The 14603-nt window shown below is 37.6% G+C and overlaps 1 protein-coding gene across 12 annotated transcripts in view; it reads left to right on the top strand.

Moving 5' to 3' along the window:
* LOC124155897 (poly(U)-binding-splicing factor half pint) overlaps positions 1-14603 on the top strand; it is a 32156-nt gene that overhangs the window by 4640 nt on the left and 12913 nt on the right. For all 12 annotated transcript variants that reach the window (XM_046530080.1, XM_046530084.1, XM_046530087.1 and 9 more), the window contains 5 exons: positions 1195-1358; positions 3014-3060; positions 13067-13280; positions 13474-13601; positions 14394-14592. In XM_046530080.1, the coding sequence (XP_046386036.1) occupies positions 1195-1358; positions 3014-3060; positions 13067-13280; positions 13474-13601; positions 14394-14592 (752 nt within the window). The remainder of the gene's footprint in view (positions 1-1194; positions 1359-3013; positions 3061-13066; positions 13281-13473; positions 13602-14393; positions 14593-14603) is intronic.

Here is a 14603-nt window from a genome sequence, read left to right on the forward strand (position 1 = left end):
TTTCGTCTCTGGCTCAACTTCGTGGAATTTAATTTTATTATCTGAGAATGTCTTATTTCTGTTGCAATGAACTGTCCAATTTCTTTTAACTCTTCTTTAAAATGTTATGTGTATTTTAAATACGTAACTGGAATTTGTAGCTTCAAGAGACGAGCTGATAATTTCCAAGCAAGTTGGTGCCTGTAGAACTCTTCCAGGCAATGGCTTTCTATTTTGATTTAAAGAGTATAGACAGAAAGGATAAAAGTGTGCTTTTCAATGCAACATCTGTCTGAATCAGTTAAATCTGGTGAATAAGTCGAGGAAAAGGGACTTAACAAAATGTATTGGAGAGCTTCATATTTAGTACAGAAATCTCATCAAGGTGGGTCATTGCTAATATACTTCCACACAACTTCCAATGGAGGATTGCTGAATTCCTCTAGCAGCAGTCATCAATTGAAGAAGTGTAGGGTTGAAGGAAAGGCTATATGTTGCCCCTTTCCATCTGAGAAAGGGTAGATTGTGAAGAACACCTCGTGTCATTTTTGGAGCTTAAACACTCTGCGGTACTCCAGGATTATAGATTTACTTAGAGAAGAACCAGTTCATTGTGTCATTATTGCCTTTAGTCAGAAAATTAACATCCCTGCTATTCTTCTTTAAAACAACTGTATTCAATGTCAATTTTCCTCCACACACTCTGCTCTGTTGGTCTGAGATGTTGTTGAACCCTTAGAAGATCAGAGTGGAAAGGTTAAGACGGGATACCCTCTGTTGTGGTTCTACTTCCTGCTTATGTAAATATCAATGATAATTTTTCCTCTAAAAGCAAAATACTTAGTTTTTTCTTGATAACGTGTTCTAAAGGGTCCCTTTTTATGTTTTGTGCACAGACTTCATTTAGGGAGTTCTTGTAATTGTAGAGGTTCATTTTGTGAGGCTTTTTAGCATGCATTATTTATTATACAATTCCGGGACCGGGCCAATGACTTTGAAACGGGAGGTTTCTGCAATATTTTGCTGTAATGGAGTTTGCTGTAAAGAGGTTTTACTGTAACAGTTACGCCATAGCTACCAAGCAATATAATCGAAATAACCTCCATTATGGATTCAAATTATGATAATACCCTATGAATCTCAAAAATGTCAAAATCCTAATGTCTTAAGACCTCTTTTTCTAAAAGCTATAACCATATGTCTACTCTGTTATAGGGCCTGGAGCTAAGAGGGATGCAGCAGTACCTGGTCTTCTTGGTCAAGGCCTGACGAAGCTTTCATCTGACCTACTGGAGGCAGTTGCACGAGCCAAGAAGTATGCTATGGAGCAAAGCATTAAGATGGTGTTAATGAAGCAGACATTAGCTCATCAACAGCAGGTGATAAATGCTTTTTATGTGCATTCTATGATGTCAACTATGTTGCAATGGCCTAGGAAAAATTTGAAAGCTTACTTTAAGGACCGCATACACAAACCTCACTACTGCTGGATACGTCATTAGATGGTGACGTAGCGGCTATAGTGGCTGAGCACAGCTTGATGAAAACCACGTTCAATTATGTGAAAAATTACTTATAATGATCTGTGTTGTCAATAAAATGACTACACTACAATAAAACAATCAACAGTTGTACGAGTTTTTATATTTAACATTTTTTCCACGTTTAGTACATGTTTTTTGAAGTCTAGATTCATTCCCTAATAAAACAATGTTATAATTATCCTAATTCATCATTTTTGCGGTCTGTGTTTACTGCATTTTAGGCGATAAAAAATTTTCCTGCACAAGATTTTTTGCCCCATTATATATTTATGTATTTTTTTGAGATTTCATGCAAGTGATAATTCGAATATTTGAAATTCTGCACGTCTACATGAATATTGGAAACATAATAAAGGATACACTGTTGTGTGTTCCACAGAAGTTCACTTGACCGACCCAGGTTTCGACATTACACTATGTCATTTTCTAAGGTCAACTTACAACTCAACCCTTGGTGGGTAGTCCATTGTTAGCACAATATTTTCTGTCTGCTGCCTTCTTTATCCAAAAGGGGAGGCTTATTTTTTTGCACAAAGATACTTCTATAATCAATTCAGAGGTCATTTCCACTGAGGCTTGAAGGAATTGAGGATTGAATATGTCTGATCTAAAAATTGTGCACAAACCCGTAAAGCACAACTAGTTAGTAAATAACATCCAATATCCGTGATAACATGTCATTAATGGATTCATAATGATGAAGTCTAGAGGCTGTCCCAACTGCAATTTTGCCCTGTGTGTGGATTGAAAAATAGTGATTCTATACATTTGAATCAAAAACTTTTACAATAAATTGCATAAAAACGATTAACTTCATAGACCTAGGAAACCAAGGAAAATGTCATGCATCCATGCAGCAACCGGAAAAATGTGCAGATATTCCATCTCTGAGTGCATTATGTAATAGTTATTATTTTTTATGTATAATTTTAATGCCATCAGTCAATGCATAAATGAAAGATCTTTAACTAGATGTACTAAGTTTTAAAAATCAAGTGAGAAGTCTTTGAGATATTGATGTTAATGTGGGGGTGATGGAATTTTGCAATGGATAGTAGATTTTTTTAGTCATGAAGTTTGCCTGAAGATGAAAAACGTGAAGTTACTTCCAGAAACTGGGGAAATTCTTCATCATTGATTTACTGTTTTTTTCCCTCATATGATGTCCTCAAGATGCTATTTCTTTCCTTGGTAAAAACTTAGGTATTGCTAACAGTTCTATCTTATTCATCAATGGTTACAGTCCCTTCTATCCTTTTTTGTTACCAATCAGGAATATAGACCTCATTTATACCTGTAGAATTAGCTGTGATTTGATGATATGATGGCCTATGCACTGACAATGACTTCTCTGTAGTGATTGATTTTTCTCTTCTCTGGAACTTAATTCTGAGCTTCCACTTTATGTTATTATGTTTTTATATTATTTAAGTTCATGATTTCCTAAGGAAAATTATCTCTAATACTGGCAATTCTCTTTCTTTTTTTAGCAAGCCAAATCATTGCAGAGGCATCAAGCATTGGTATTGATGTGCAGGTAAGACAGAACCTTGATTTCATCAATTCTACTTCAAATAGCCTGTTCTCATTGACGTCATGCCCTGATTGTTGTATATAGGATGTTTGGGATTCCAAAAATGATCAGTTTAAGTTAATGGTTATTGCTGACCCGAGAAATTAGGAAATTAAGGGGTTTTGAAATGGGTCAAGGGGTCTCTTCCATAGCATCAGGGAAAATTTTTGTCATAATGAGATAAATAAAAGTATGCAGTTAGCAAGCTGAGAGCCTGCATATTTGATAGGAAAATATGCAGTGATATCTTACCTTTGGCAATGTGAAGTGCCTTTTTAAATTTACTTACCAAAATAAATGGAGTCACTGTATTTTGTGTTTCCATAGTATATACATTTGTATAATGTCTCAATATAATTTGGAAACATATCTTCACTTGACTGAAATCATGTCTAATGGTAACTTTGATATGTGTTCATAGTGAATAACTACTTTTTAAAAGCTACTCAATTATCTTGCAAGAATATAGCTTATCAGAGGCTTGCAAAATTTTATGGATGATGATCAACTGTAAAATGAGTTAGAGATGCCTGTTTTGATCTTTGTCAAAGCATGGGCTACTCACAATGAACTTTGCTGATAAGATCTGACATTGGTTTTATTTAAAGGTTGAAAGTTAATATTATGCTTTAGAACTGAAATTGTGGGGGTTGTGCTGCATTTCGGTTAATCATCGATTTTTTTCATGTTGTGTCTAAACCTCCTGTTGATTTCTTCATTCAACCAACCTAATTGATGAGCAAATCGGATAATTTTGTGAATAAATTCTTTTAAATGTAGTTAAACTATCTTTTTGGAGGAAAAAAGTACAAAAATGGCACTTGAAGTGAAAATATATACTGTAGAAGTCTGTTATGATGAGTAAGCGTATTGCTGGGTAGTGGTAGCCAGTGCTTGTGTTTATGCTAGCTCTTTAACTAGTCTGTTTCGCACCAGATGTTTTCCGGTATGTAAACTGTCCAAGATAGCCTTGTGATAAAGTTTGACCAAAGGATGGTTGTAGGCTTAAATTTCAGATGCAATTCAAGTAAGTAATGCATCATTGTGGCAGATGTGTCCTAATTGTCTCCTCAGCAAATGACTGATATCATCATTCACTAAATGTGTTATTACCTTACCAGATGCAGGTGAAAGTGATATCACTTGAATGTCCAGCTCATTGTAGTGCATTTGCTTGCAGAGTTAAATGAGGTTTATGCTGTGATTGTTCTTGTTTTATGAGACTTACTTTCTTCCACTAACCCTCAAATATAATGTGTGGCAAACTCTAAACGCTTGCCATTGCCGGATGCCCCTCTTATTTGATGGCACTGCTTCTTATCTTCTTCCTGCGCAGGATAATTTCCATATCCTATAGATTGCCTAAAAGACACTGCAAACCCGCATAGTTCTAAAATGCTTAGAGACTCGAACGTTGAGGTAGTGTCTTGAGCAATTCTTTTATGAGTTACACATTGCGTAGATAGCACACCTTACAATTGCATTTTTTATTTCTGCCTATACTACCAGCACATGTTAAATAGTTAATTTTTTTTGAAATAAGATGTGTTTGGACTCATTCTTCTTGTAATTTAGCATATGTCACCAGAGATGGCGAGGGAAATTTGGGTGCATTCAAGGGCAGTTAAGTGTTCCAGACATGAAATTTCCCTGTAACTGTGATTGCTACCTAGGTGTTCAAGTTTTGTGCTTTGAGTCATTTTTCAGAGTAGTTTTTTGACTGCAGTATGCTTGAACACTCATCACTGATTGGCAGGAGGTCGGATAGCCATTATAAGTTACCTACTGTGAGTTGATAAACAGTTAAAAAAGCCCCACTGTAGCATTCAGCTAGCTTCTTATAAATGGGGAGGCTTGCTATATCCTATGTTGTAGACTTCTCCTTTGATTATACCTGTTCTTGATTGAATATACTGAAAAAATTAGTTGATGAGTCATAGTTGACAGGAAGATCAACAGTTTTTGCTAAACAACTTCATAGTGTTTATACTTAAATGAAGGGGAAATTTCAATACATTCTCTGATCAATTATTGATAAATCAATTATCATCCCTGCAAATAAGAATTTACATCTTGCAGGGTTCCCACTCAACCGTGAAAACCTTAAAACCGTGAATTAGCCGTGAATTTCCTCTACCGTGAGAAAACCGGGAAATAGCCGTGAATTTCGTCTTAAAACCTTAAAAATCTCTCAATCTTGATAATAATACCTTCCCAGAAATTTTCATCTTCGTTCGTAGCTAGCGCACTTCTATTCATTGTGGCGAGCATCGTCGCATGCGGTCGCATGGGTCAGAAAAGCGTGGGAACGAATGTTGCCTGAAGAAAAAAACATCTTTCCCCAGCGCAGGTCTTTTCTCTCCCCCTCCTGAAATATGACACCACTTCTCATCAGCTTGTTTACTTTCCTCAAATGGCTTGGTTTCCCCTCCCTCGGTCACTGCTTAGTCCCCCTTCCACCCAATGGGGAACTTGCATGAATTTTTTTTATTTCATAGGCGGACAGAAAATTATTTTCTGAATACAACAAAGAAAACCGCATGTAAATCTGAGTTTTCCTTCGCGAGATATTTAATGATAAATATAACGAATTTTAAAGCGCGGGAAAAACTCCCTCACCCCCCAAGCCACTGCCGACGAAGCCTCGATGACGTCAAAGGTGCCTAAACATCACGCGAAGCTATTGTTGTGATTGTTTGTAATAGTTTCCAGCAGTTGTGAGAGCTTCGTTTGTTAGACGTGTTGATTATTTTATATTTAAAGATAAATATCCGACGATAGAGGCTTGGAAGCCCTCGTATTTTGCATTATTTATAATATTAATATCTGAGTAAGGGCATAAAATATAAAACTGGAGCAGTTAAACCAAAAATTTGATAATACCTAAATAACATCGTTGTAGGAGTCTGAGCCACGGCCATTGGAAGGGGGATACGTTAATTGTAAGTTGATGTTATCGACGGCATATCATTCATTTAAGTATGTAATTAGAACGATTTTGATGTTTACTAATGTCCGGTTAGCTTTTATATACAATAACTTCATCCGTTTATTCGTAGGTACCGGAGAATTCGTCGTTTAGGACTGTCTGTGCTTGTATTACGGGGTGAATTCCAGTCAATGCAACTTTTGCTCGCTGATTGGAGACATATAGAAACATTTTTGTGCCAAAATAGTGTTATTTTCAACGTGACATCTCCCGTTAAGCTACTGCTAATAATCACAGTGCCAGTGGTTGTAATGCACAAAGTTTGACAAGGTTGAAAAATATCGGCCAAGAGTTATCAGTGTTCCATCGTGATTGAATTGTAAAAAGTGCTATTACGCTATCGATAAATGTCTAACAGTAGTGTAAAAATTGTCAGTGGCGTGCTAATCTCCGTTGTTCACCGTAGATATGACATTTCACGATCACGCTATTGAAATAAATACTGTGAGTGAAGTTTTTTATTCCATTATTTCAACGAATAGTAGTGAGAAATGTCACCTGTGTGGGCTAATTTAAGGGTTTAAATCAGTGAATAAATAGTTGTATTCATCATAACGATTTCTGTTATTGTAAGTTGTACGTGATGAATATAAGAATGTGATAGTGACATCCAGTTTTTGATAAGAGTATTTGCCTATTTCCTATTATATTTTTATGGTATATGCTAGTATATTGTTAATGGATTTACCTATATTATTTAAATAGGTTGTAGCTTGTGTGTGTGTTGGCAGCGGAACCGATTCGCGATCTCACATGTGGATTGTGTGCAGACTGTTTTGCTGTGAATTTGTACCGTGGGACGGATAGGACTACCTTCTCCGTTAATCCGGCGTTGCCAAATTCAACAGCACAGCTTACTCTAATGTCAACAGCACAGCTTACGATCGTTATCCTCCAGTATTACAAGTTTCTTTTAGAACTCGATTTGCCGCCGACGTATAGCAATAATTTGTCTTAACAAATTCCATGGGGGTCGTGGCATCAATTTTTGGTGTCCTAAAAAAAGGCTGGTGTCCTAACACCCCATGCCACACGCCTTTTAGGCGGCTTGCGGGGTATTATGTAGACGTAGATGAATTTCAGGTGTACTAATTGAACGAGTGGCAACGTTATCATCCATTTTTCTGATAACCAAAACACACGAAGTGAAACGCTTGTATTTCATAATCCCGATGCCGCATTATTAATATCCCAAGTAATAATCTAGGCACAATAGCAATAGGAGAACTTGCCCAAGAATAACAGAACAAAATAAAGTGACGATGAGCGGCTAAATACTCCCTCGAAACAAATTTTACACCATGCGCTCAGCGTATTTCCCTACTCCCTACGGTTGTTTAGGCACCTATGACGTCACGCCTGGCCTCGGCAACGCTCGGGTGTCTTCGCGCAGTGGTCGGCTCAGAGAAATTTTTCTCGATTTTAAATGCAATTTTTTTATTTCTTTTGATGTTGAATGGAGAAACTGAAGGTATTTTTGCGAGCTAATGTATCCATTTGACTTATTCAAAATAGTTTTTAGAGCAATCTACGACCCATGCAAGTTCCTCATTAGCCTTCCCACTGGCTGCAGCGACCACTTTCGAAAATAAATCTAGATGGCCATTGTGTCGAAAAATTTGAACGTTTATTCAACACCCTCAATCCTATGACTGGAAGACCTCTAGCCTTGACAACCTGCCATGCGCTGTGGACTCTACGCTCCCTGCTTTTGAACCGGGTGACAGCGAGCTTTCGGCGTGACGTTACTAATTCTCGCGCATTGCGGCCCTGAAAACGAGAGAAGATTTCCGCTTATGGCAACACAGCATTACACGATTGTCGCATGCGTCGACCTGGAACTTGCCAGTTTTACGTCGCAACCGGAAAGTTTGTGTGGAGTTATTTACTGTCGGTGGTGATCCAGTTCCTCCGCTTTGTGCTATCTAAGGTAATGCTGTTTGTTTGTGTCGTTAAAGCCTCAATGCCGTCGCGATATAAACTGCTACATAGTCTCACGAATACACCCATGTCTCGTATAGCGCAAGGGATGCGTTCCTTGGGGTCTTTGCGCTATACGAATTTGCGTTATACGAGAGCGTTTTAACATAGGGAAGATAGGGATGCGTTCCTGGTAGCATAGGTCTTTGGTATTAAATTTCCTCTAAAACATCTATATTCCCATAAAAAGCCTTAGAAAACATTATTTCTATAAATATTTATAGTTTAAAACATCTTTAAAGATAGTATTCACGCATTCAAAGACTTTTATTCACGTTAAAAAAAATTCTTACGTGCTTTCGAAATTCCATCCTGTCGTGCGGGTGGGCTAACATCTGCTATCTCAGGGGATCGTAATGCGTTGCCGGCAGTTGACGATTTTTAAAACTAGTCTAAAAACAACTGTTGTGTCACCCAGGCCCTTTTGTAGCTCATCGAAATGACAGGAAAATGCTACTTTAAATGCCATTTCATAGCTAGCGGAGTTTATGAATGATAAATCATTTTAATTTGAAGTCCTCCGAGTCATTAACAGCTACGTGAAACAGTCTTTAAATGCCTTGAAACCTGACCCAGGTTTTCCTTCCCTGAAAATGAATGAACGAGAATGCATTCTTTTCCAAAAGAATATCGTCTCGTCAACACGTACTAGATCTAGTTGAGGGGGAAAGGAGCCACTTTCAATAACAGCTTGGAGTTCATCAGAAAATGTTGTGGTGGCTGCGCTATCAACACTTGCAGATTCTATAGCTAGATAGCTTCGTCTTTATTCAAAATAAGGCATCGTGAGTTTAAACTTCCATGCAATATCGCTTTGACGCTCTCCATTTTCAAAGCAATTGACCTCTCTCAAGTCCTCTTCTAGATTTATGGTTTTTCTTGATAAATTCTTAATTTTTCTACACGCATTCCTATTTTTTGCCATATTCTCTTGGCTTTTACTCTGTATGGCTCTATCTAAATCACCTTCTTCTGCTGAACTGTATTCCTGAGACGCAGAAGGCCTATGACTGCGGGGAGGGAACGAAGCCATTGTGTTTGAGACTCTATAGCTGACCCTTTTATGTGTTGATGCTATTCATGCGCAACTCGGCCACCGCTCCATTTCTCCCCCGTGAATACCGATGACCTTGAGGCTTTAGCGTAGACCCTCTACCTGGAAGTCAATCGCCCGGTAACCTACGACGGCAAAAATACGTCTCAAACCCTATTGCTGAAAAAAAAACTCATTTCCACTAGCCCCACGCTTAATTAACAAACTAAATTATTTATTATCATTCTGTTAAGGAGACGAGATAAATCTTCGGTAGGCCGGCTATCTGGACCCAATGACGAGTAATACTTTTGGCAATTGCACAGCAATGAATTTCGATTAATATATAAACAAAAAAGAAGATTTGAGGCAAGAAATAATATTAATATGCGTAAATTGATAGAAATTACGTGTGTACTTAGCGCAAGTTCACGTTTTATCACGAGAGCGTTTAAAATGTTTGATTAGGCTACACTGCGTTGCAATGTTTCCCCGAGGAACGAATTTGCGCTATATCGAAATTGCGCTAATCGAAATTGCGCTATACGAGACATGGGTGTACAAGGATCAAGAACTTTGCTATTTCCTTGATCCTTGTATTCGTGATATTATGGATTTCCACCAAGTTACGCCCTCTAGGATTAATTATGCTACATAGTCGTTCCATTTTTCCCAGAGCAATGGTAAGAAGGGAACATGATTTGCCTCTGATTAGAGAGATCGATTCAGTGTTGGTTTCAGAGTATTACGATAGCAGAGAAAAGAAGTCATTACACTGCCGCTTTCAAAAGAAAGTTATACGGTGGAACCTCGATCTATCGTTCCCGCATTGATCGTTCGCCGTTTCTGGTCCCAAATAAAGTTCCTTATAGACAATTTAATTTTTTCCCGCATCTATCGTTCCCCGAAGTATCGTTTCTCGCATTGATCGTTTGAAGATCGCGGTTCCGACGCAGAATTTTCCCGCATCTATCGTTTGACGAAAATGAGACGAAATAAATACAATGTGTCATTTATGGCTAATAACGACAAGCACGTAGTTGGAATCCTCCCTAAGAGATGGAACTACCATTGGGAGAAGCTCAGTGCCGTGGGAAAGTAACATTAGCGCATTTCCCAAGAACCTTTATCCCCCTCCATTCATCATTCGCCTCCCCCCTTCTGACGCTTTCCTCTTCTTCAAAATAAAAATAGGTCCCAACTCGCACAGGGATCTTATTACGAAGACCTTAGCTTCGAAAAAAATATCGAGTTACACGAGAACAATAGAAACGTGTTTCGCGCTCCCCCCTCTTCTCACCAGCTGACCTTTTTCAGCCTAACTGCTTCGAAGTTCCCAGTTTATGGAGGTCAACTGCTGCATGAATCACCTATTAGCCCAAAAGGTGTCTAACAATGATATTCAGTAATTGCTATTATGCTTTTATTAGATTGAAATGTTAGTAATTTGCACGTTAAAAAAAACGAGACCACACATGACGAATTTTAAGCAAGGAAATAGATGGAAAAATACGATGGTGATTTTTGGCGAAACGCGATGTCCTCGTAGTTGAGCTTACGGCAGTTAATTCGGCATTTTGTTCCGAAAACATGATACCAGGTTGTTATCAGTTATCAATTTACGAGCTATACTACTACTAGTAGTCTCACTTGTCAGAGTTACTGACGAAGGGATATCTTCTCAGGATTTTTGTTTCTCCCTACTAACAATCCGAATTCATCTGATCATCTGGTGCTACGCTAATTAGAAAAGAATGGGCATCTTTAGGGTAAAAAATTTCATGGCGCAGTCATATGGTCACGCTTCGCCCTCTGCAGTGTGCTCTGCGTACCCCCGTACGCGATAGCATCAGTTCCGAACTTCACCTCGTACGAGTGGTTCCCTACTTTCCGGGGTGGCTGGACTTCGAACCACCGAGTGTTTTCCATGTGGGTTTAATAAAGTCATTTTCACTAGTTTAATTTTAGTCGTCTTCCGACCATGGCCCCTCCGAAGAAACTATTGAGAACTTTTAGAGATGGACTGAAAATAATTGAACATGAAGAAAAGAATCCGGGCTAGATGCGCGTGAATATTGCAGAGCGCCTTGGGTTGTCCGCTAGCACATGACGTTAGGGGTGGGGGTAGAGTGAGCTACCTGGAGAAAACAAGTAGAGATATGAAGGCGAAGATCCAGGTGGGCGTGCCGCTGACGATTAATGCAACATTGTTCACGCTTTACACACTACCTTAATTGTATTAAAAATATATTCATTACACAGGAACAATTCAAGTAATTGACTATTTTTGGCCTTCGTGATCCATCTCACAACCAGTCACTGCACCGGCGAATGCGGTTGTTTTAGGCACAACATGCACATTGCTCTCGTGAATACGTGTACTGGAAATGGTGTTTGATGGATAAGAATTTTTACATCTGACTGAAATCCATAATAGCAGTGTAAATGCCGAGAGGAGAGCAAACATTCAGAATTTTGAAAGAGATATGGGTCGAATCAACAATATGACGTATGTGTCTTGATAAAGTACTACTATTCCTGTTATTATCTAAAATATTGTTTTGAAACCTTTAATGAATTTCTTAATCACTCGCCAAAATCCTGCGTTTCCTGGGACATAGGCAATCTAGCAAAAAAAAATAGGTTATCCGAGATCCCGACCGCCAGCGGACCGAAATCTGACACCGCAGAAGGGGAGTTCAGTCCCTCTCCCCAACCATGAATTTTTCTTCGCTCTCGAGTCCCCCTTCCACCCAGTCAACTTCCCCTCCAATTCAAACGCAGCGGTCGCTTTCGGAACTAAATGCCAGTGACCGTTGCAGCGGAGTTCTCCCGAAGTATCCTATCCCCTTAAGCATTGATCGTTTTTCCGCATTCATTTTATAATCGTATCGTTATTAATAAAGAAAAATTGTCCCCTAGTGGAGTTCCAAAAAAGGAGGGTAGTCTTAGAATCGTGTTCGTCTTAGATTCGTGCTAATACGGTGTATGAAATTGTTTTTCGATTTATTATGTTCTATTAACAATTTTCATAAAATATTTTCCGCTGAATAAGAAAGAATCAATTTATTATATTCTATAAACAATTTAAATAAAATATTTTCCGTTAAATAAGAAATATTGGGGTGGGGGAAATTCGGTTACTGTGCAGTAATAACAACGTGCGCAAAAAACAATCGCTCAGCGAGGAATTAAAAAAGGACCTCGAGTGTCCGGACGGAAGAAGGTCCGAAGGGTATTCGGCGTCCGGGCAAGAGCGCGGTTGGGCTGGTCCTTTAGTCGGCCCTGAATTTTGCAAACGATAGATCACGTCATAACAGATATCACTTTACATTGCGGCGTTAACATTCACGGCGTTTTTCGCGTACGTTAATTTTCTGTTGATATACGGCCAGTGATTTTCTTATTGTTGGCTTATTAACGGACCGTGAATTTAGCAAAATTGAGACCGTGAAAACCTTAAAAAAAAACGTGAAAACGTGAAAAATAACCGTGAAAACCTGGAAAAAGCCGTGAATTTCATTGTTCAGGTAGAGTGGGAACCCTGATCTTGTCTTTTTGCACCAATGTAGCTGACTAATGAGCCAATTTTTGTAAGATATGGATGTATTTATTATTTAAAGGTAATTATGTTTTAAATAGTGGTTGTAATATAGTTTACTTAAACTAAATATAAATGTGTGTATAGCACCAATGTTTTACTTTCCTTGCTGCAATAACCTGGAAAAAGACACAATTTTCAATAGGCATCAGCCATAATGAGTTACCATTATAATTAGTGATTTTCCTGGAATCTGCCGCACTCATTAAAACAGACTTCTACTGTAATTGATTGAAGTAAAAATAAAATTTTAAAATTTCATTTTTTATATGGAAGTATTTAATATTTTTTCTAAGTTATAATGGAAGTCGTTCCATTTAATTTTTAAGGTAGCAAATGGCCTGAACAAGGATTTTTTATGTTTCAGAGTGTATGTCGGTAGTATAAGCTTTGAGCTGAAGGAGGATACAATAAGACAAGCATTCCTCCCCTTTGGACCTATCAAATCCATCAACATGTCATGGGATCCTGTCACACAGAAGCACAAAGGCTTCGCATTTGTTGAGTATGACATCCCAGAGGCTGCCCAGCTTGCTCTTGAGCAAATGAATGGTGTTATGATTGGTGGGCGTAATATTAAGGTAAAATATGTCAAAATAATTCCTATTTACTTTAGAATTCTTGAAGTATGAGGCCACTGAGACACACTCATGTGATATTACCTTCAAAATTTGACTATTGTGTCAAGTATTTATTATTTACTAGGTTTTGTGTGTGTCAAAAATTTATTCCCAGTCGAAGTGCATTGAATTGCAATCAATTTTTAAACTACAGGTTGGTCGCCCTAGTAATATGCCACAAGCTCAATCGGTCATAGATGAAATAACAGAAGAAGCCAAGCAGTATAACCGAATATATGTCGCATCTATTCATCCTGATTTGACGGAGGAGGATATCAAAAGGTATTTATTACTTCAATGAATAGAAGAAAAACTATCTCATGAAATATATATTCATTTATATCTTAGCCAATAATTACATGAAGGAATTATCTTGGTTTCCACTCAGTGTTTATTTTAATTTTTATTATATACATATCTTAGATAAGATGTTCCATGCCACAAATTTTTCTCTCCTGTAAGAAATGTTAGCATCCCCATAGATTATATTTCCAATTAAAAGCTAAAATATCTAAATGAGGATTTAGAGAAGCATTAATAGCTTATTTTATCAGAAAAAAAAAGTTCTTTAATAGAAAATTATGGCAATCAAGTAATTAATACCACTAATGACTACACATATTCTGTAACATTGTATTATCCCATTATCTAGTGATAGCAGTTCTTTTTTCAACCTCTTAGCATGAATTTTGTGTGGCTCTTGTAAATATGGAATCACATTCACGAATCTTCATTTACCAGGTGGACATCTTTATCTATAATCCTTGATTCCTATATTATCCATTTTTTTTTTCTTTTAATTTAATCTTTCTTATTATGTACTGTTAGTAGAATGTTCTTAAAGTCTCTAATATTTATCCCTCAGAAATTTTCCCTTTTTTTTCTGAAAAAAAGTTTCAAACCTTTTATATAAAACAGATTTGAATATATATTTCAGGGATCATTAATTTTCAGTCATTTGAAAAAAAATACCTTATAACGCTGCTATAGGCACAATTGTGAGATGAAGTGATTGAGCACATTAATACTTTAAGTTTCCTGAAATGCTATAAGTGTTCTAATGTCAAATTACAGTGTTTTTGAAGCATTTGGACCTATAAAGATGTGCCGGCTGACACCTGCTGGATCACCCATGAAGCATAAAGGCTATGGTTTTATAGAATATGAAACTTCTCAAGCTGCTCAGGAAGCCATTTCATCAATGAATCTGTTTGATCTCGGTGGCCAATACCTGAGGGTTGGGAAAGCCATTACTCCACCAAATGCATTACAGGTATGTTGTAG

Source organism: Ischnura elegans, chromosome 3 (genome assembly GCF_921293095.1).
Source record: "Ischnura elegans chromosome 3, ioIscEleg1.1, whole genome shotgun sequence".
NCBI lineage: Eukaryota > Metazoa > Arthropoda > Insecta > Odonata > Coenagrionidae > Ischnura > Ischnura elegans.